The sequence below is a fragment of the Rhinopithecus bieti genome, unplaced genomic scaffold (genome assembly GCF_001698545.2).
Source record: "Rhinopithecus bieti isolate Rb0 unplaced genomic scaffold, ASM169854v2 scaffold_36008, whole genome shotgun sequence".
NCBI lineage: Eukaryota > Metazoa > Chordata > Mammalia > Primates > Cercopithecidae > Rhinopithecus > Rhinopithecus bieti.
The window spans coordinates 3920971-3944605 of NW_016816204.1; the positions used below are offsets into that span (position 1 = coordinate 3920971).

Below are 23635 nucleotides of genomic sequence, written 5' to 3' on the forward strand. Positions count from 1 at the left end.
TCAAGTCCCCCAACCCTGGCAGTTCCATCAGTCAGTTCAGCTGAAAGTAACACCCTACATAACCTGCAGTGGCCAGAACCTCTAACGGGTCATCCAGGGCTGTTGTCTCTGATTCATGGCAGGTAGGAGAGGCGGCCCCACCCCTCACACCCCCACACCCTGGAACCACGGCTCCTGCAGGGACTCTTCAAAGTGACCCAGATCTCTTCCTCCCTCAACATGTCCTTAAGTGTTTATGAAGCACATACTGTTTGCTGAACTTGATGGGGGTGAGGTTGGGGTGCAAAAAGACATGAGAGACTGGCCTCTCCTCGCCTGAGAAGGGACTTATATCTGGAATATGTAAAGAACTCTCACAACACAATCACTAAAAGACAACCCAGTTTTAAAGTGGGAAAAGGATCTGAACAGACATTTCTCCAAGAAAGATCTACAAACAGCAGTAAGCACATGAAAAGATGTTCAATATCATCAGTCATCAGGGAAAGGCAAATCCAAACCACAAAGAAATAGGATGGCTTGAATCAGAAAGTCAGATAACCAGTGTTGGCAAGGATGTAGAGAAACTGGAACCCTCATACATTGGTGGGAATGTAAAATAGCACAGCCACTTTGAAAACAGTCTGGCAATACTCCTCCAATGATTAAACAGCATTACCACACGATCCAGCTATTCCACTTCCAAAGTGTAAGCACCCAAGAGAAATAAAACACATGCCCATGCAAAAAAGTTTTTCATAGCATTATTCCTAGTAGTCAAAAGATGGAAACAGGCCGGGCGCGGTGGCTCAAGCCTGTAATCCCAGCACTTTGGGAGGCAGAGGCGGGCGGATCACAAGGTCAGGAGATCGAGACCATCCTGGCTAACACGGTGAAACCCCGTCTCTACTAAAACTACAAAAAACTAGCCGGGCGAGGTGGCGGGCGCCTGTAGTCCCAGCTACCCGGGAGGCTGAGGCAGGAGAATGGCATAAACCCGGGAGGCGGAGCTTGCAGTGAGCTGAGATCTGGCCACAGCACTCCAGCCTGGGTGACAGGCGAGACTCCGTCTCAAAAAAAAAAAAAAAGATGGAAACAAGTCAAACGCCCGTCAATGGATAAATGGACACACTATATATATGTATATATATAGCCATACAATGAAATATTATTTTGCCATAGAAAGGAATGAAGTACTGATATATGCTACAAGATGGATGAACCTTGAAAAAAAGCCAAGTAGAAGAAACCAGATGCAAAAGGTCATATATTACATGATTCTGTTTGTATGAAGTGTCTTCATACAAATAGAATAGGCAGATCCACAGAGATAGAAAGTAGATTCGTCACTGCCAATGGCTGGGGTAATGTTGGATTGGGGGTGAATAGCTAAAGGCCACATAGTCTCTTTGTTAGGTGATGAAAATGGTCTACAGTTGACTGCAGTGATGGTTGCAGATATCTGTGAATATAATTTTTAAAACCACTGCATTGCATATTTTAAATGGGTAAATTGCATGGTATGTGAATTATATCTCAATAAAGCTAATAATTAAAAAGATAACATGCATGAATGGAGGCGAGAAACATGCACAGAGATAATACACAGGCACAGAGAGGACACACAAAGGGGTGACTCACACAGACGACAAACACTCCAGCAGACATTCATGCAGAGACGACACGCATGTGGCACACAGACTGCCTGCTACCACGGAAGCGGGAGTCAGCGAGGCTGGGATGAAAGCCTGCCGACGCTGAGATTTCATCTAATTCAAACCTGATGTGGAAGACTCAAGCCACAGGAGCTCTGCTGGAGGCTGGGGCTGCCAAGTCCTCGGTCCAAGCCAGAGAAAGTCTGAAAGCTGATTCAGACTGAGCTGCAGCCTTGGGGACAGGCAGGAAGAAGGAGCTCTTGGAGGATGGGGCTGAAAGCTGCCAGGCTTGTCCACAACTGGCACGCTCTGCCACGTACATCTGCACGGCGCCCCATACCAGCAGCATCAGCACTACCACAACAAGCCAAAAGCTCAAAGAAACACCAGGAAGCAGAGAGCCTCTGCCAGCTGGAGATAGTTATCTGGGATGACCACTTGGCCACAGTTCCCAAGGTCATGACCTCTGCAGGCCCCACACCCTGGGAGATGCTGGGTGAAAGGCTACTGAGATCTTGCTGAGCCCAGTGCATTTGCAGCAAAAGTCTTTCTCAGGGGAGAAGCAATGTGGTGGGTAAATGCAGAGATCCTAGAGCCAGAGAGTTCCTGAGTTCAAATGCTGGCTCTACCACTCTCAAATCATGTAATGTTGGGACACTTACTTAACATCCTTGTGCTTCAGGATTATAACCACAACCATCTTGTAGGGCTGTTCTGAGAAAGCAATATACCTAAGGCACCTAGGATGGTCCCAAGCATGCCATGAGGGCCATGTTAGTGTTTGCATCTGTGGCCATGATTCTCATGATCACCACTGTCACTTTGAAATATGCCTGGAAGCCCCAGTGGCTCAGGAAGGGAACCCACAGGATCAGTGCTGGGGTTGACATTCTGGAACCACAGGAGGGTTTGTGTGTAGCTCCTGGCTCTGCGATGGCCTGGCTTTGACATGCTGATACAGTTTGGATGTTTATCCCCTCCAAATCTCATGTTGAAATGTGATCTCCAGTGTTAGAGGCGGGGCCCGGTGGGAGGTGATTGGACCATGGGGGTAGATCCCTCATGAATGGTTTAGCACCATCTCTTTGGTGTTGAGTTCTCGTTCAGTTCATACAAGATCTAGTTGCGTAAAGTGTGTGGCACCTCCCCCATCTATTCTGCTTCCGATGTCACCATGTGGCATGCCAGCTCCTCTTCCCTTCCACCATGACTGCAAACTTCCTGAGGCTCTCACCAGAAGCAGGTGCTGGAGCCATGCTTGTACAGCCTGCAGAATCACGAGCCAACTAAAATTATTCTTTATAAATTGCCCAGCCCCAGATATTTCCTTATAGCAACATAAAAATGGACTACCACACATGCCCAGATCTCCTGCCTGTAAGTGGAAAGAAGTCCTCAAGAAAAAAAGAATACCAGTGGTTGAACGTCCTAAGGGGAAAAGTCCTTACCCCCCAAAAAGGGACTGGTAGAGGATGATGTTAAAGGTGAAAAAGAAGACCTGCAGACAAAAGGTTGGGCAGAAACATACCCAGCCGTTAGGGCATTGTCTCTAGGCAATGAGATGGTAGGCAATTTATTTCTCTTTAAACTTTTAGGTATTTTCTGACTTTTCTATGATGTCCTTATCTCAAAAGGCACACCTATTCTGCACAGAGTGTGTGCCTACCACAATGAACACAGAATCAACTCCCATTCCCTAAACAAAGTTTAAAAAAGGGAAACAAACATAATGTATCCCTCCTTTTCTGTCATTCAACTTCCCTGCAAAGTAGTGTAGAGGCTTCGCTGGGGAGGGAAACACCTGGGGTTCCATCCCAGCAGGGTGCTTCCCAGCTGAGCGTCACCAGCCCTCTCTCAACCTCAGATTCCATATCTGAAACCAAAGAGTGGACGGGAAGATGAGATAAGGCATGGGAAACGGCCCTCCTGGAGCCGGGTTCACAGCAAGTGGTGGTCTTTTCCTTCCTTCCCTCCTCCGTCTGACTCTTCTGGTCCTGAAAGACCTGACCCCAGCTACTGACCTGACACACAGTAGGCTTTCCAGGAGACAACAGCAGCCGTTCTAAACCCTAGACAGTCATTAAAATCACCTGGGGGAATTTACAAAACTACAGCGACCTCCCAGACCAATGAAATCAACACCCAATGGGTGGGGCTCAGGAGTCAGTGCATTCTGGAAGCTGCTGGGTGATTCAGACGTGCATCCAGGGCTGAGAAACACTCATCCAAACCCTGGAGGCTTCCAAACAGTGGAATGGCATGAAAAGGGACATTTAAGTGGTCATGCGTGTTTCATAAAGAGAGCAATAGCAGCACAGGTGTGTTCATCATAACACCGGAAATGGGCAAGTAAGAGAAGAAATGAGCGTACAATAAGTACGTTCCCTGAGAGGGGGCCGTGGGAGTCCAGTGGGCTGGGTTACTGCACACCTCTTACTTCACGACCAAGGGCCACCTAGACCACAAGTGATCCAGGGTGGGGAAAGCCTGGGAGGTAGAGGGAGCAGCTGTGACCTGCTGAGTGGCCAGGGACCAGTCAATGCCCTCACAGCCATCCAAGCTGGGGGTCCATAGTGCAGAGAGTGAGGACAATTATTAGTAGTCCCTCTGTGCTGATGTTGATGATGAAGGTGATGACTAGCTCTGTCCTCTGGCACCTTGGAGAACAGAGTTGCTCAGATCATCCAAAGCTTGAAGTTCTGTTTTTTGTTTTTGTTTTTGTTTTAACAGGGTCTCACTCTGTCCCCAGACTGGAGTGCAGTGGCACGATCTCTGCTCACTGCAACCTCTGCCTCCCAGGTTCAAGCGATTCTTCTGCATTTCCTGAGTAGCTGGGACTACAGGTGCGCATCCACACCCAGCTAATTTTTTTGTATTTTTAGCAGACACGCAGTTTCACCATGTTGACCATGACCAACTGAACTCCTGACCTCAAGGGATCCGTCCACCTTGGCCTCCCAAAGTGCTAGGATTACAGGCGTGAGCCACCGCACCCGACCAAAAGCTTGAAGTTCTTAAAGGAGGAGTGGTCGCTTTTTATTTCTACTCCTCTTCCCCTGCTAACAGGCAGTTGTCCTGGTCCAGAGGCAGGACCTGTAGGTGCTCAGAGATTGCCTTCTGCTGCAAACCCCTCACTCTGGAGCCCATCCAGACTCAGGGCAGACCTTGCCAGGCCGGCAGCCACCCTCAGATTCCATTCCCCAGTGCCCAGGAGCCACACAGCTCTGAGGCTTCCCTCTCTGTCACCACCATAGCCCACCAAGCTCGGCGAAGGAGCTCTGCCTGGCCACTGCTTGGCCCTGAGTGCTGGCAGCAGCCATGGCTCTGGGATGAGGAGACAGGAAGCAGCCCTCATGTGCCAGCAGGCGGTGTGGCTGCCAGGCCCTGAGTGGAGGAACAGCACCCTGCGTGGAGGCCTTGCGGTTTAAACCCTGCTGTTCAGACGCACACCAGCTGATGGTGAGCAGCACCGGGAAAGGTGCTACACCCTTGGCAGTGGAAAGCAGGCCCAAGAGACGGCCTGACAGGTCACTGTCCCAGCCAGGCCTCCCCTCTGAATGAGCCCTACAGCAGCCTGGCCCAGGGGGTCGCTGACTAGTTCTAAACCATGTCTGCCACGTGAGACCATGCACGTAAATGTTTCTCACTGCATCTGATACATAGCCTGGGCTGTAGTGAGCCACTGATGAGGGACTTGACAGTGGCCGAGAGACAGGTTCCCTCCAGAATGCAGGTAAGCATGGGAGAGTGCCAGGCTAGCTCTAGCCCCACGAGTGACTCCTAATGACACAATGATCCTCCAGGTATCACTGGCCAGTCTCCTCTGCAAAAGGTGGAAGGAGCAGATGAAGCATAATTGGCCAGAAGACCCCAGACAGGTGGTACGGTCCTGTACTTAACCCTGCCCAGGGACCAGCACCACTAGCACAGGTTCCGGATTTGGCCACACTCTGACAGTTCACCTGCCAGGCACTAGCAGCACAAATGCCCACACTGCAGCCACCAGACCCCCTCTCCAGACCCACTCCCTTCGCGTGTTCACCTATGTCTCTGTAACTTGCTTCTCCTAAACCGTTGCCTGCAATAGCACATATTCACTCATTCATTCATAAGATGATGACTGAGAAGCCCCTGATCTAGGTGCTGGGGATACAGACAAAAATTCCTCTTTGCACGGAGCTAACATTCTATAGCAGGGTGGAGACAGGCGATAAATAACTAGAAATATGTGACACACCAAGTGGAAGGAGCCATGGAGAAGAGAAAGGATTGGAGCTTGAAACTGTGAATAAGGTTGCCAGGGAGGACGTCCGAAGGTGACATTCGAGTGAAAGCCTGAGGGGTCTGAGGGGCAGGCCCTGGCAGTCCCTGGGGAGGAATGTTCCCTTCAGGGAGGGCAGTGAGGAGGAGCAATGGCAGCCCAGGGACTGGCTGGCTTCTCCCGGAGGAGTGCCGCGAACCATGGAGGACTCGGATTGTAACAGGACTGCCAGTGCTGCTGTTGGCGAACAGACTGCAGGGGCAAGGGAGTGCAGGGAAGCGAATGCCACCATCTGGGAGAGACAGGAGGTGGCTCACACCACCCCAGTGGTGGTTATTCTTATTATGCTGTGTTTGTTTCCCTTTTAGAATTACCAGTAACAAAAATCCCCACACTGGAGCCACACTGGACCAGTTCTGTACCAGAGCCACGGTTCCCACGAGCCTCCGTGCCTTCGCCCCTGCTGTGCACCCCACTGGGAATGCCCCTTTCACCCAGCTCTAAAGCCACCCCATCACTGCTCCCTCCTCTGTGCTCCGTGGCAGTGGCTCTTGGCAGGTGCTCTATCCCTGTCCCGGTATCTCTTTCCTTATTCTAGACTTGAGCTTCAGGGGGATGAACTGGTTGATGCTGTGCAACTGACTTTGGAATGAAACCATGCTAAACAAGCATCCTTTGGGTCAGGACTTAAAACAAACTCCCTTGGGTATACCACCCTTGTGAGAGGTCCACTTCCCCAAAATTGTGGCCGTGGATTAGGGGACGGCATATTTTACCTAGCATCTCCCTATGCAGGGACTACGAATTATGAAGTGACAACATCTCAAAGGCATGATGCACCCAGGCCAGCAGTAGGCCAGGCTGTGGAATACAGGCCTCTCCGGACTGGAGGAGCTAACTCTTTTGAGTGTGGACCCCTGCCAGCCTTGAGGGGTGGATGTGAACCTCTGCCTGGGGGGTGGGTGTGGCTTGGAGGGGAAAGTGACAGGCTGTTTCTGGACAGACCAAAGGTGTAAATATGTGGCTGGCTTAAAAGCAAAGGCTGACAAAGGCCTTCAGCCACCCGTCGGGAACAGAGTTTGCATTCAGACCAACCTGGTCCTAACAAACGATCTCACCTCCAGACATTTCTCTAAAAAGAGGCCTGTTCTACTGCCCCATCAGCCGTGTTACTGAAAGCAGAAGAAAATTAGACTGCAGGGTTTTTAAATGTTCCATGACAAGTAATGTGTACATAACAGCAGCCTCTCCCCCTCCAATATGTTGAAAATGGATAAAACAGCAGCACTGGTGACTTGAGTCTGAGAAACACGAGAAGGTTCCGTTTGAGCATCAAATCCCACTAACTGGGCCATTGACATCTGTTTTTCTTAGTTGGCCTTCCAGTTTCAGGGAAGACAATGACATGCAGAAGTTGAGCAGCCCTCCCCCTCACAGTGGGAGCCTCATAAACACCTCTACTCAGTACCCCCAGGCCCCTTCAACCCCCACCACCATTAGACCAATCACTTTTAGCATTCATCATGCTGAAGCTGTTGCCACAGCTACCGTATCAGGGCACAGCACACGGTTTACGACCTTGAGTCTCTGCTCACATACACTTGGTCTTGCCACTGACAGGAGAGGCTGCCTGGAACTGCGGGAGGAACATTGCCTGGGAGTAAGGAACCTTGGTCCTTGTGCGCCCTGACACCTGACACTCACCTGCTACTCCATGACCCTGGATCTCCTCCCCAACTTGAGCCTCGGCTTCCTCTGCTGGAAAATGAAGAGGGAGCTAGAAGCCCCCAAAGCCTCTTCCAGCCATAGCTGTCTCCAACTCAGGCCAAAGTCAGGGTGAATGGTGGAAATTACGCTGAGCTGGGATCCATGCAGGTTTTCATAACACAAGGGTATCTGCAAGCGCCTGAGCTTATGTTGACAGGGACCTCCTTAGTGTTGCTAAGGATGAAGCAGCAGATAAATATTATCACTGTTGTTGTTTTTAGGGCTTTGAAAGCAGGGCAAGACCCACATGCTGAAAATGGAATCCTGGGCCTGGTGGATGGTTTGGGAACTTTCCATTGCAGTGCCTGGGAATGTGGAATCTTCTGGGCCCTCACTGAGAGCCCATCCTGGGCCTGTACCACCCTGGGGCTGGGAGGCAGATGCAGAGGCAAGCACAGCCATCACTCTCACCAGCCTGCTGAGCAGCCCCCAGGCCGCCCTCCCTCTAGCCAGTGCCTGAAGACACAGAGGAAGAAAAATAAAACCAGCCCATGCTGGAATGGGAGGCCGGCTCTGCTCCGGAGGAGCTGCAGTGAGGTGATGTCTGGCTTTTATTCCATATCATAAATAAGTTATTAATCCAAGGCAGACAGTGAGGCATGGTCATGAGGAGACAAGGGAGGTAAAACTGCAAGATCAGACTGGCTGGAGGACTGGAAAACCACCCAGGAACCAGGACCCAGGCCCTGGGCCTCCATTCAGATAGACAGACAGCAGCCCAGACAGGAGGGGGCCTCTGGAAAGCAGGGGGAAGAGCCCTGGCATGGGCGCCCAGAGAGCTGGAGACACACCTGCTGTGGATCCTGCCTCCGTTTCCTAATTTATTCTAAGACATCAGCAATAAGAAGAAGAAATGCTAACTTTTATTGTTCCAGGCACTGTGGCAGCACTTTAAGTGCATAATTTCTAACCCGCAAAACTATGAGGTAGGGACACCCACTTTACAGATACATAAACCGAGGCTTAGAGATGTCAAATCACTTGCCTAGGGGCAATGTGGAAGAATGTTTGCAAAGATGGCTGCATTCGGTCCTCTTGTTTCTGTGCACAGTCTCTTTACAATGAGATGTTACCACTCCTTCCCTCAAATGGAAGAGTCCATTTCCCCACTCTTGGAAAATTTTGTCCAGCTTTATGGCTTACATTGACCAGCAGAATGTGCAGAAGTGACCTTATGCCACGATATGGTTTGGATCTGTGTCCCCACCAAATCTCATTTCAAATTGTAATCCCTAATGTTGGAGGTGGGGCCTGCTAGGGAGTGACTAAATCACAGAGTCAGTTTCCCATGAATGGTTTAGCACCATCTTCTTGGAGCTGTTACTGTGACAGTGAGTGAGATCTGGTTGTTTAAAAGTGTGTAGCATCCCCTTCCTTTCTGTCTTCCTCCTGCCATGTGAGGTACTTCGCTCCCCTTTGCCTTCTGCTGTGACTGAAAGCTTCCTGAGGCCTCCCCAGAAGCGGAAGCCACTATGCTTCCTGTACAACCTGCAGAACTGTGAGCTGATTAAACCTTTTTTCTTTCTAAATTTCCCAGCCCCAGTTATTTCTTTTTTTTTTTTTTTTTTGAGACGGAGTCTCACTCAGTCACCCAGGCTGGAGTGCAGTGGCGCGATCTCGGCTCACTGCAAGCTCCGCCTCCTGGGTTCACGCCATTCTCCTGCCTCAGCCTCCAAGTAGCTGGGACTACAGGTGCCCGCCACCACGCCCGGCTAATTTTTTGTATTTTAGTAAAGACGGGGTTTCACCATGTTAGCCAGGATGGTCTCGATCTCCTGACCTCATGATCCACCTGCCTCGGCCTCCCAAAGTGCTGGGATTACAGGCATGAGCCACTGCGCCCGGCCCCAGTTATTTCTTTATAGCAGCACAAGAATGAACTACTACATGCAACTCCCAAGGCTAGGCCTCAAGGGGTCTTCCAGCTTCCAACTTCCCCCTCTTGGAATGCTACCCTGAGACTGCCTACTGGAGGATGACTGGCCACAGAGAGAACTGAGGCTGCCCAGCCAACAGCCAGCACCATGGTGGTCATGTAAAAGAAGCCAGCTTAGGCCTTCCAGCCCAGCCCACCCTTCAGCAGAGCACAGCCAAGTGAGCAGGGCTGGGAGCAGGCAGGGGAGGAGCCTCCCAGCCCACCCACAGAGTTGTGAGGAAGGACGCAATGTTGTTTTCAGTTCCAAGTTTTAGACTGGTTTGCTACACAAGAATGAGAACTGATAGTTACTCAGTTTCCCCGCCCTGCCTCTTTCCCCAGGAGAGCCTGTGCTGCCCGCCTCCTGAGATTTGGCTGGAGTCAAGACACTCCCATGCATACCACAGTCCCTCTGTGTCCTCCAGGCCCTCACAGTGCCACAATCAGGAAGCAGTGACTTCCTCTCTCCACACTGAAGACTCACAGTCACCCTGGCAGGCGGGTCAGGAGAAGCCCCCTTTCTCTCCAAAGAGTCCCTTTCTTGTTTTGTGTGCTGCAAACAGGAATTGCCAAGAGGTACCCAGTATTTCCCAGTAAATTGGGTTATCTAAGTGGCAAACATGAGAAACCAGCTCGCACTCTTAGAGAGGATGTTCACCCTGAAGACAGAGACTTGCTCACGAAGGGAGTGCTGAGGGCGGGGAGGTAAACGGGTTTCCCCCGCACGCCCGGTCGGCCCACGAGAGTGACTGCGTGAGCACGTGCAGGGGGGTCTGAGGCCCGGGGACAGCGTGCCACAGGGGGCCTGCGGGGCCTGCCAGGGCGCAGGAGGGCAAATGGCAGTGTGCATGCCTCAGCGGTCACTACCTCTGGCCTAGGAGCAGATGGCCAGACAGCCACGGAGAGGATGATAGATGCTGTCCCCTCATCTAACTGGGGTTAAAAACACAAAAACAGGAGTTTATGCCTCCTCACCCAGACAGTTGTCCAGCAGACCCCATACTGGGTCACGAGGACACACAGGTGACCACACTCTGCCCTGCGCCTCTGGGAACTACAAGTGGAAATGTTCAGGGCCAGCAGCAAACTGAGGGAGAAGCAAGGTGCACCCTGAGAAAACTAACAGGCCTGAGGCCAGGACCAGCCCCCCACTTCAGTGTGTACCCCACTGAAAACTCAAGAGACACCTCTGGGAGTGGAAGCCAGAAAATGGGATGCTTTTTTTTTTTTTTTTTTTTTGAGACGGAGTCTTGCTCTGTCGCCCAGGCTGGAGTGCAGTGGCCTGATGTTGGCTCATTGCAAGCTCCGCCTCCTGGGTTCACACCATTCTCCTGCCTCAGCCTCCCAGAGAGCTGGGACTATAGGCTCCCGCCACCACACCCGGCTAATGTTTTTGTATTTTTAGTAGAGACGGGGTTTCACCGTGTTCGGCAGGATGGTAAATGGGGTCCTCTTGACTTCTTCTTTCCTGCCGCCATCCCCTCAGACCTGGTAGACTCAACCAACCAGTAATCCACACCATGTAATAGCAACAGCTGAGTGTACTGGGGACTGCACTGTGCCCTTTACACACATGACAACTCTATGAAGTGATTACTATTATGATCCCCACTTTACAGATGAGAAAACCGAACCACACAGAGGTGAGCTAACTGCCCAGGGTCACAGCATGTAACAGGCAGAGCTGAGATTTCAGTCCAGGCGGTCTGGTTCCAGGGTCACACTCACCCCAGCACGTGCTGCTGAACTCACAAGCAACCCAAGGCCTCCAGCTAACCGCCTTGCTGGGTTTGGTTCATACAATGGCTGAAGAATTAGAACACTTATTAAAAAGTAAAGTAAACCTAAAAATCCATATTTCTCATTTCTCCTAAAATACTCAAAGCTCTTATAATATCAGAGTGGCACAGAAGTGGGCAGCTCCTCTCCCATTTGCCATAATCCCACCACCCCTGTGACTACCCGGTCCTCTTCTCTTTCTTCTGTTACCTACTTACTCCTGGTGCTTCTGAAATTTCCACCTCCTGCCCCTCCAACCCAGGGGCCCAGCCTTATGCTCAATGCTCCAGGAAATGCACACATTTAACACAGTCTCTGATTTCTAGGAACTGGTAGTTGAAATAGGAGATACATCAAGTGAGGGGACAGGGAAGGTGTGAACAGCACAGCAAAGGCAGGGGGCTGAAAAGTGAGGCGAGAGCAGGCCAGCCTGGGCAGGGCAGGGGTGGGGACCGTAGTCTGTAAGCTGGAGCCCATAAGGCTAGAGAGGCATAAGGCTAGCAAGGCAGCAAGGCCTGCACCAACGTGGGGTCAGACACAATGCTCTGGTACCCCCTGCCCCTCCCAGGGTCTTTAGGCACACACGTGTGAGGGCAGGAGGCCTGCAGGTCAAGATGTAAGGGGACAAGCCTGCTGGGTGTCTGGGAGGGGGTCGGTCACAGTGAGACTCCAAGCCTCCACACTCCACACCTCCAAAACAAGGTGGAATGTGGAGCCGACCCGTGGTTTCCCAAGGGGCCCCCAGGACGCCTACTCACTCATCCAGCCAGTCAAGAGCAGCCCCCAGGCAAGGACAGCTGTTTGGCACAGGAGACCAAAAAGCCACAGACAAGTCTGCTGTGCACCAGCATGGAGCTGGAAGGATGAGTGGCTTTCTCAAACACTAATGTGACTCCTGTTTACAAACCTCCATGGCTCCCCATGATGGCAGGGAAAAGGCCAAGCTCCGTGGTGAGGCTGACATTTTCCAATTACGTTTTCACCACTCCCCATCTCCCATGGAGGTCTGAAATGACCTGCCATTTCCTGAATCCTGCAGAGACACAGGATTTCCTTCCCTACAGAATGACTACAATTCTCACTCCATGGCTTTGAAAACTCCTACTGATCCTTTAAAACCCAGCCCAAATATCCCCTACCCTGGAAGGCTTCCCTAAGCACCCCTCCTTCTCAGTACTCACCTCCCTGGTATGCACTATGCTTCCCTGTATTCCCACAAATCACCGAAGCTTAGTATGGTCTGTGTTGCTTTTTACTGTCTACTGCGCAGTTCAGCCTCCCCTTTAAACCGTGGGCTCCTGGAGTACAGGGGCAGAGGGCTGAGTTTCATCCCTGCATCCCCAGGACCTGGCCAAGGGGATAACACCAGTGATCTATATATCATTGCAGTAAAGGGACTCTGATGGTATTTGTAATATTTATCATTATTAATAGTTACTGTTACAAAGTAATCATGATTGGCCAGGTGCGGTGGCTCATGCCCGTAATCCCAGCACTTTGGGAGGCCGAGGCAGGTGGATCAGCCGAGGCTGAGGTCAGGATTTTGAGACCAGTGGGGCCAACATGGTGAAACTCTGACTGTACTAAAAATACAAAAATTAGCTGGGCACGGTGGTGCACGCCTGTAGTCCCAAATGCTCAGGAGGCTGAGACAGGAGAATCACTTGAACCCAGGAGGCGGAGGTTGCAGACTTTTATCCATTTATTAAGGCCCTGCCATAAACCACGTCCTGCACTTTGCGTTATCTCATTTAATCCTCTGAACAACCCCATAGACAGCTGTTCCTCTGCCCTTCCTACAGATGAGGAATGTAAGCACAGCGAGATGAAGATGCTTGCTCAAGGTCTCACAGCTGGTCTGTGCTGGAGTGAGCACATCCTGCTGTTTCCCCCAGCCTAGACTATTTCCTTGGAATTACAAACACCACCTTTCATGGGGCCCTTCCATAGGCCAGGTGCTTTTAGTAACAGGTTTATTTCTTTCTTTCTTTATTTTTTGAGACAGAGTTTCGCTCTTGTTGCCCAGGCTGGAGTGCAATGGCGCAATCTTGGCTCACTGCAACCTCTGCCTCAAGCAATTCTCCCGCCTCAGCCTCCTGAGTAGCTGGGGTTACAGACATCCCCACCATGCCCGGCTAACTTTGTATTTTTAGTGGAGGCGGGGTTTCTCCATGTTGGCCAGGCTGGTCTCGAACTCCCGACCTCAGGTGATCCACCCGCCTCAGCCTCCCAAAGTGCTGGGATTATAGGTGTGAGCCACCGCACCCAGCCAGTAATAGGTTTATTGAGATATAACATACCATATAATTCACCCACTTAAAGTGCATATTGTAATTGTTTTTAGTATATTCACAGAATTGTGTAACCACTGTCATAATTTTAGAATATTTTCAGCCTCCGGTAAAGAGGCCCCTTACCCTGAAGTTCTCAACTCACCCAGCCCCACCCTACCTTACATTGTAGTCCCATTTTAAAGACAAAAGGGAGGTGCTCAAAGAGCTTCTGTGACGTGTTCAGTGGTGAGCAGCTGGGCTGGGATGCAGCCTCCCCCATCCCTCCCAAAGCCGTCTGCCAGGGTCTACTCCGTATAACCCATCAAAAATGCAAGATCTGCAGAGAGTGGAAAACAGAACCAGATGGTGACAAATCTTACACGTGTGGCTGCTTCCGCGCCAGGCCCTGACTCACAGAGGCACTGAAGGCAAAGGGGGAAACACGGTGCAGCCAAGCCCCCAGCACCCCATCACAGGGCATCAGGCCCCAGGACCTAGGGAGGTAGAGATGGCCGTAGGAGAGGCAACCCTTCAAGAGGCTGGTGGCCTGGATTCTAGATGGGCAGAGTCAGCATGCAGCTCCACTTAGAAGCAGGGACCCCACTCTGCCGACCCCATCCTTGCACGCCACAACTTCTCCAGGATCCACGAAGAACTGGTCCCCATCCCATGTTCCTCCCAGGTGCAAAGTGTTAGTGGCTCTGAAGAGTGGCCCATCAGGTCACTGCTGACACCTGGACACATTCCCAGTCTGGGACTCCCAAGTCTAACAACATCCCAAGCTAGCTGCTCCCAACCCCAGAGGAAGCACTTTGCAGGCAGGACCAGGCCCCACCCCCACATCCCTTATTTCCTGCCCCTGAATATCCTCAGGACTGGCTGGATCATTCTTTCTGCCGGTCAGGAGCCTGGCACTATCTTTCATGTTTACAATGTCTGAACAGTCTTGAGCAATTGCTACCTCCTCCGGGGAGCCTTCCTAGGTGCCCTAACCAAACTAAACGAGTCCTTCTCCTGCTGCCTCTCACCGGATTTTCAAGTTTGCTTTTATATCTGGGTCCCCATTAGCCTACGAACTCCTCCAGGGCAAGGGCCCTGCTTTTTCATTCCTGAATCTTTCTCTTTCCCCTCCCGCAGCTAGGACACACAGAAGGCCCTCCAGAACAGTGGGTGAGAAGTAAGATGAAGTATCCCATACCCCACTGTTAGGCATGAATTAACCGCAATGCAGGAGGGAGCCGTCAACTACAGGTTTTACAGGGGCTTGGGGCCTGGTTCCAAACTCCAGCAAGGTCAGCCCCATGCCACAAAGCACCAGTGCCAGAGCTGGAACGGGTCTGAGCTTACACATTCCAGCTTCCTTAATGTACCAAGGTGGCAACTGAGGCCCAGAGAAGGGGCCAGCTTGCTCAGAAACACATAGCCACATCTCTCAACTCCCAGCCCAGCCTCTTCAAGAGAGCAAGCTGCCGCATCCCTGCCCCACACCCACTCTTCCATCCTACCCTTCCTTCAAGGTGAGACCAAGCCCCCCTGCCCAGTGTGTCTTCTAGGGTCCACTCCCCGGCCCCACCTGACATGGTGCTCCTTCCTCTGTCCAACCATCACTAGCCTGCTCAAGCTCTTCCCCCTACCCAGGGGGCCCTCCCCACCCTCTGGCCCCAGCAAACTTCTACTCATCCTTCAAGGCCCAGTTCAAATGTCACCTTCTCTGACATTAAAGAAAACAATCACTCTCATTTACTGAGCACCCATCCCCACTGTGTTCTAGAAAACCAGGTGAATGTTGAAACTACTGGTAGGTTTCCCCCTGCATGTCACCCAAGTTCCTCGAGGACAGGGACCTGACTCTTTGCAAAGCAGGAGTAATAACAATATCTGCAAACACACTTCACAAGATTGAAGGATGCAAAAGAGTTTTGTAAACTATAAAGTCCTGTGCTAATGGAAGCTATCTGTATTATCTTTGTATCTCCGCCTATGACTCAGTTTCCTCATCTACAAATGGATGGAGTTAATAAAAGCACATTCACATATGCATGCTGTGTCTGGGCCACAGGAAGGACTGGTTACTGTTGCTGTCATTATCTGTGTCACTTTCTTTTTTTATGATCTCCCTATGGACCTTGTCCATGGTCAGCACTCAGTACATATTTTTTGAAATGAATGACTTTGGCAGTTGAGATGTTAGAGAATATGGGATTAAAATCCAGAGACCATGTAAGATGCAGAGTTCAATCTTATCATCAGAAATGCTACACCATGGCCTTTGAGTCCAAAGGTGAGCTCAGCTGGGTCACTGGGACACAGCCCCTTGCTGTCATGGGACACAGAGCAATTTCCTGGAGTGGGCGGAAAGTCAAGGAATCCCAGCCTGGAGTGACCTCTGTGCTGGTAGCCCCAGTGGAAGGCAGTCAGGGAGTACCACTCCCAGGGCCTGGAGGGGGAGGCGTCCAGATACTGGACTTGAGGACTGGCCTCTGGAAACAGCCAGGGTACATGTTGTGGTCCAGCCTGAAGCTCAGCCCAGTAAAGTCCATTTCTGCCCCTCATCAAGGGGTGGGGCACCCAGGAAAGTCTCTTCCGGGAGCCTCAGTTCTGTACCAGCTACAGAGCAAGCCTCCAGAAGCCTGTACCTGGACAGCCTCTGAGACCCGATCCCGCTTCAGCAAATGCCGCACAGAATCGATCCCATCTTCCAGGGAACATCAAGCATAGCCCCTCTTTGGACAAATGAGAAGAGTAAAGCTCAGAAATGGGGGTGACTTGCCCAAGGTCACACAGCTAAGGAGAACATTTACTCAGAGGCCACCAAAAATCAGCAACACCCTCTGAGGAATGTCCAGCCCCAGGCCCCACCTCCACCATCTGCCAGCCCCCAAAACCAGAGCATGACGACTTGTCACCATATACGCTACACCATGGAGCCATGTGTTCGTGCTTCAGGAGTGCTAGCTCAGAGCCCTTCATGGCCCTGATCCCTGTGGCACCTAGCGGTCAGTCACTACTTGTCAACAGGCTGCTGAGCTGGTTCAATGACAAGGGAGGTTTTCAGGATGCAAAGGGGGTGGGGAGTCACTTATTGTCGGTGACTGTCATCCTTAGTTTAGGTTCTCAGCATATATTAAGCATCTCCTCTGTGCCTCACTTCAGGAGGGCAGTCAGAGAAGCAGGAGCCCTAGCCCTGTCACTGAGGAACTTACAGCCTACCTGTGTGATGACTTTAGAAGGAATTCACCATCTAATTCAGTTCAGCTGCTGGCTTGCAACAGCACTTTCTCTCTATCTGCATGGATATTGTATCCCTGGATGATTCCTGACATCACTTGGGATTCTCAACCAAAACTTGTGGCCATGGCATAGCTCTAGCCAGTGGAGTGACCAAGGACCCCTGTGGCACAGAGCCACAGAGCCAAAGTGGGCTGGCAGCGGAGGCTTAGCCTGGACACCTGACAAGGCCATAGGCTCCCCCAGCTGCCCTGACAATCTGCTTTCTCAAAGTCCATTCTCAGGAACTTTTGCATCAGTTCACCTGCAGAGTTTGGTGTCAATCAGATCCTGGTCCCTCCCCCGAGAGGCAGATTCTGCACCCCTGACAAGGTGCTCAGGTGATTCTACCGCATGCTCAACTATGAAAACCAACTACCATGTAGATAAGCCCTCTCCATGAGGGCGCTATCACCTTCAATGGGGTGAAAATTGATTCTGGGGAAGGCAAAAACATATAAAGCCCAGATAGATACACAGTGTATAAACAGATCTTCAGTATATCTGTGGTATTAAAATTGCATGAGGAAAGCCAGGCACAGTGACATGCACCTATAGCCCCAGCTCCTGGGATGCGGAGGCAGGAGGATGGCTGGAGGCCAGGAGTTCAAGTCTGCAGTACCTTGTGTTTGTGCCTGTGAATAGCCACTGCACTCCAGCCTGGGCAACATAGTGAAAATCCACCTCTACAAAAACAAAACAAACAACAACAACAACAAAAATACCCACCTCATCCTGAGGGGGACTGATGATTAGGGGGGAAATGTCTAAAACATTTAGGGGTACATCATGATAAAAGGTGGAAAGCGCTGGTTTAGACAGAGGCAGCCACGAAATCAGCAGGTAAGACTTCTCCTACACGTGGGACGGTGGTGAAAATGCTCCCCGCCCTGTCAGTGAGGAAGGAACCCACAAGCCCTCCCCATCTCAAATGTTCTCGGTCTCAAAGCTGGAGGGCAGAGAAGCAAGAAGGCCTCTTTCCGAGACCCATCAGCTCACATCTGGTGTCTCTGGGGCAGGGAAGAGCCGCCGAACAGGACCCTGAGGCTTCTGTGCCAGCTCACAAGGGCCTGCACACTGAGGAGGAGCAGCGAGGGGAACGAGAGGCAGCCCCAAGTGGGGGCAAGAAAGACAGCCCACCCCATGGCTTTCTGGTTTGCAATGTGGAGCCAACTAGCAGAGGTGCCCCCAGACTCTGGAAGCAGTGTAGAAGCAGTGAGGGTCCTAGGAGAGGGGCCACGCAGAGTAGCCAGGAAAGAGCAGGCTGGCTCTGGGAGGAGAGACAGGGAGGAGAAGAGGAAGGACATGACATCACAATGTTATAGGACATAATAGCAGCCACTAACTGTGCCCGCACCATGAGCCAGGCAGGGGCAGTCCCCAGTGCACTGCCCAGTTAGGCGGGCCACATTCTTAACACTCGCGGGTCAGCTCCAGGAGAGCAGAAGCCATGTCTGCCTCAGGCACCACCGTACCCCCAGCACCTAGAACAGTAAATATGTGCAAAATAAATAAGGGAAAGAACCACAGAGAGGTTAACTCATCCAAATCCTCGCAGCTAGGCAGCGGCTCAGCCACAATTCCAACCCCAGCAGTCAGACTCCAGAGCCTGGCTTCCTCACCCCAGTGTTTCTCTACACTCAGAGATACCAGCCAGACAGCTTGTGATCCAGGGGGGTCCATGGAGGGTGACGGGTGAAAAAGCCATGGGGAGGGTATGATAAAGGCACCATCCCAACTCAGCCACTTCACACCTGGCAGAGCGTGAACCTAGTGGCCCGCGGGGGCAGGCAGCACTCCCTGAGGAAGGCAGCACCACCCCTGCCTTGGCCCAGACTGCAAAACATGCCCATAGCAATCTCAAAACCACGTGAGCACGGCACGGGAGGGGGAGGATGCAACTTAATGAAAGTCTCATCCCTTACCAATCCGTCACAGTTGCTGATGGCAACAGCTGCCCCAGGCATTCCAGTAACACCTCCAGTGTACACACACTCCTGCCGTAAGGGCTGCCGGAACAGCTCCCGAAAATCCTCCTGCCACTCCACTGAGGCTCCTGGCACTACCAACCTCCGATTGGGCCACAGGCGCAGGTGCAGTTCCTTCCCGAAAACAGTGACATTGAAGTAGAGGGAGTGGCGCCCCGCCCTGCCATGCCACAGGGTCCCTCCTGGGTGCAGAGGGCTGCGAGCCACCCGGAGGTGACTGGAGTGTCGTGGTAGTGTGGGTGGCGTGTCCGCTACCATGCTCTCTGCAGAGGCTGCTGCTGGGCCAGACACCACATGGGAGAGGAAGCGTCCCCGAAAGTCTGTGCTGCAGGGCACTGTCACACCATAGTCACTGAGCTTTCCAGAGAGGTGCAGCTCTGTCGGAGGTAAACAAAGAGTCACTTCAATGCAGTCAGTGCAGAGGTAAGGAGAAGTCGGAAATCCCACTAGGGCAGAGAGGGATAGGAAACCTGAGTGTCACCCTTAGGTGGCCCCATCAGCCCGAGTTCACCCATTTTCCATCCATTGCTTCCTGAGCTCCAGGATTCCTACACTTGGATGAAGGGTGTTCAGGTACTTTGTGGAAATATCACTCCCTGTAGCCCCCAGGTCCTTTTTAAACTTAGCAGAAGAAAGCAAATGATACCAGACAGAGCCTGGTCACTAGCGACAAGACTTCCAACCTTGGGCTCTGCCCAGAAAAGGACTAAAATTCCCCAAAAGCCAACAGGGCAAATAAAGGGAAGGGCAGATCTGCCCAAACTCCGCAGCGTGCTGAAGTCACCACCCCAGGCTGGGGTAGGGCCCTCCTCCCCAAGCTTCCAAGAACGCAGCTGGCAAAACAAACACACCTAGAAACCCAGGGGACCGTGGGCGCGTGTCAAAGAGAAGGTGGGGCTGCAGAGGGGACGGAGGGAATGCCCAGTTCTCTATTTTTCCAAGGTTAGAAAGAAAACTTTTTAAAGCAGGACAGGGGCCGCTGAGATTTCTGTATGGCCGAGCCCCAAACTGGGTAAATATAGATCTTCAAAAATAAAAGGATATACAGGGGATGACCTGCCCACTTGGGCTGAATTAACTGTGAGGTCATGGCCCCATGCTCCAGGCCACATGCCAGCAGGCCCATCCTCACACAGCTCTCCTTGAGCCCAGCCAGGCTGGGCAGGAATGACAGCTCCCTGGCTTCCAGGCCTGGTGATTCATGAATGCGAGTTTGGGAGGAATTTTCATTTCCACACAGCTCTACCTCTCGTCTCCCCAGTTCACGTCACTGATAAAACATAGAAAGTGGTGTTTCCTGAAAATCCCCCATGCCCACAGTTCTAGTTTCATCCCCATTATAGCAGAGGACCCCCAAGACTGCTGCAAGAGGGGACCCACTCTGGCACATGAACAAGGCTCACAGAAAAGGAGGCACCCTGCCTGGAAATGACCGGAGACTTCTCCCCATGTTCAGAGCCACCAGGAGGGTACCCCATGCTGCAGGGCAGGAGTGGAGTGTGTCTGGTCTGTAGGCAAGAGGCCTGTGTCCACAGCGTTTGACAATGCTAGGTTGGGGGCAGTGGAAGAATGTGTGTTTCTGTGCAGGAGCATGACTGCCCTGCATGCTCTGCAGTAGGAGGCAATCACCTGTTAGCCTTATTCTGGGTATGTAACAGTCTCTCTCTCTCTCTCTCTCTCTCTCTCTCTCTCTCTCTCACACACACACACACACACACACACACACACACACACACACACCTTGCAACCATGCTCACACAAGTTGGAAACAGAGAAGACACTGAACGAGAAAGACACACAGGACAGAGAAACAAATTGGGAAAGGGGGGAAAGAAGAAACACAGAGAGACAAAGAGACAGATACGCTGCTCCTAAGAAGAGACTCGATGCTCCCAAATTCTCTCCTGGGCTCTCTGCCTACTTCTAGCACTAGAAATGGAGAGAAATGACTGGACAGTGCTGTGGCACAGGGGAAGAAAGACAGCAAATCAGCCCAGAGTGTGCACACTGCCTCCCACCCGCGGGAACCCTGACCGGGTAACTGGAGCAACCTTGGGCCACCCTGACCGCGAGCACCCCGGACCCCACGGGCCCCCGAGCGCCCAACCCGCACGCACCTGGGGTCCGGCTACCCGCGGCGGCGCAGCGCGCACAGTGCAAAGACAGCAGGCAGGACAGCAGCGCGCGGAGTGGAGCCATGTGGCCGCGCTGAGAAGCGGGCTGGGCAAGGGCCCGAGCCCGAAGTCCCAGGCTGAGGGCGGCGAGGGGCGGAGGCTAGGGTGCGCCCCGGGCTGGTCGGAGCACGGCCGGCTTCCCCGCCGCCGCGCCGCTTGCCGGGCCTTCCCCGCCTATGCAGCCTGCCTCCCCGGTCCCGGGTTCCCCTGCGGCGGCACCGGCCGCCTGGACCGCTGGCTCCGGCCGCGCGAGGCTGCAGGCTGGAGAGCCGGAAGCCGCTGGACGTGCCAGCGCCCCCCGGTGCCAACTGCCGGCGGGTGGTCGGTCAAGCCCGCCCGCGCCTAGTGACGCTCCGGACTCCACGGGAGCCGGGGCGAGGGGGCGGCGGCGGCCGGGGGTGGCACACCGGCGGGGCGGGCGCCGGGCGCGGGTCGGAGCTGGGGCGCCGGGCGCCCGGAGGCGGGGCGCGCGGCTGGGGAGTGCAGCTGCCTGTGGCCGGGGATCGGAAGTGCCACGCAGAGCCAGAGCAGGGGCTCCTGGCGCACGGAGCGATTGTCCCCTCAGACGCCTGGGCTCCCGGAGTGGTGGCCCGAATCCGTTTTCTATGGCTGCTCCGCCCCCTTTCTTGGCCGCAGGGCCTGCTCTCTGTTTCTGTTCCAGATCCAGGAGGCTAAAGGGATGTCTGGCTGCATTTGGAGGTGTGGTGGACAGTGAGCCTCCCGGTGGAGGGAGACTCCCTCTTTCTTTCACCATGGTCTTGATGGCCTCACTAACCATCGACCCCTTGGATCTACCCATTTTCCAGACACCAGGCCAGGGTGCACGACTGACCTGTGGTCCTCGCCAAGAGCAGGGCTGAGTCTGTGAGGAGAGAACCCTGGCTTCAGAGTCAGACAGCCCTGATTGAAATCCTAGCTCTGAACCTCAGTTGCCTCATCTGTGAAATGGGTGTTAACTATAGCACATAATAGATGCTCAGTAAGTGATAACTGTCCTTCACTTCCATCCCTGACTTCAGTAGCAACTGCGGCATCCCAAGGTGGAAAGAACCAAGAGTCAGAGATGAGTGCTTGATGCTGGTCTTGCAATGGTGTTGAGACCAGGTCAGGAGTCAGTACAAACAACGCAACAGAAGATCCATGCTCTTGCTTTACTCTGTAAATATGTAACTAATAACTTGCAAATAAACTATATTTCAAGCAATCCAGGGATGGGAGTTGTGGAAAGGAGATTTTTTTTGTAATAACCATGGAATAAAGAATCTTGGAAAATGATGCCAAGGTTTTGGAGGACTGGTGCATTTAAGAAGCAGGTTCAGAAAGCTAAAGTATATTATATTCCAAGCATTCCAAGCTACATCAGAGCATCCAGTTATTTGGAAATGCCACAACCAAATTGATCTTTATTAAATTCGGGAAGAATAGAGTTCCTCTTTCTCCTCTTCTGGTCTTTTAAGATGTGTGTTGGCTGGGTGCAGTGGCTCAGGCCTGCAGTCCCAACACTTTAGGAGGCTGAAGTGGAAGGATTGCTTGAGCCTGAGAGGTTGAGGCTGCAGTGAGCTGAGATCACACCACTGTACCCCAACCTGGGTGACAGAGCAATACTCTGTCTCAAAAAAAAAAAAAGACATGCAAAGTCAAGGTCCAGACAGGATTCTGTGTGTGAGGATTGACAGAGCAAGAAAGTTAGAGGGTGTGTGTGTGTGAGAGAGAGAGAGAGAGAAAAGAGAGAGAGAGATAGAAAAAAGAGAGAAAGAAAAGAGAGAGAGAGGAGAGGCTGGGAGAAGACCAGGTTGGAGCTTCACAGCTCTGGCCCTCTGCAAACGCAAGCCCACCAAATGATCTCAGGATAAAATGGCTTCCCTTCTCAGGGTCTCAGTTTTCCAAGCTGCAGAGTGGGGACCCTGTGGGACAGAAGGAAAAAGTCATGGAATAAGGATTGCCCCTTTTCTGCTGTGGGGCCATCTCAGAGAGACTCCCCTAGAAAACTCAGGGGTCCCAGCTCCATTCCACCCCCTTCTTCCTGCCTCAAGGAGAGCAAGTCAAGAGGGGCAGGTCACAGCTGGGGCCCCAGCAGCCCGCCTCACCAGCCGTGGGCTGCGGCCTTCCCTGGAGCCAGCCTTGGCAAGCAGAGAGCAAAACCTCTCCCTGTTTCTTTACCCCCACCCCCTTCCCTGGGGCTACAATGGTTGCTTTTATTGGCAAGTATTGTGTGTCCAAGCTCTCTTCCACTGAGGAAGGCTTTGTTAGGAAAAGGGGACATGGGAGCATACCTCAGAGTCTGGGCCAGAAGGTGGGGAGAGGGCAAGGTGGCCCCAGATTTGGAGTTGAACGGGGCCAAAGAAAGAAATCCCCAGGTGTAAGCTGGGAATCCTCCTAGGAAGTCAAGGTCCGGGTTTTCCAGTGTGTTCCTTGAGTCTTCGCACAGGAGAGAATGGCTTGGGTGTGTCTCCCAACACCTAACACAACACTTTCAGTCTAAGGCCCTGGGGGAGAGGGATGCAGAAAGTCTGTGTTGGCTGCAGGGAGCCAGCAACCAATTGAGAAACCTGATATGAGCAAGAGAAAGTCTGAAAA

The 23635-nt window shown here is 52.4% G+C and overlaps 1 protein-coding gene across 2 annotated transcripts in view; it reads right to left on the reverse strand.

The window, feature by feature from the left end:
• The window catches only part of ADAMTS14 (ADAM metallopeptidase with thrombospondin type 1 motif 14), an 88098-nt gene extending 66698 nt beyond the window's left edge, over positions 1–21400 (reverse strand). For both annotated transcript variants that reach the window (XM_017854666.1, XM_017854665.1), the window contains exons 1-2: positions 21002–21400; positions 18822–19261 (exon numbers count right to left, since the gene is read on the reverse strand). In XM_017854666.1, the coding sequence (XP_017710155.1) occupies positions 18822–19261; positions 21002–21083 (522 nt within the window). In that variant the 5' untranslated portion in view covers positions 21084–21400. The remainder of the gene's footprint in view (positions 1–18821; positions 19262–21001) is intronic.
• Positions 21401–23635: the final 2235 nt, after the last annotated feature.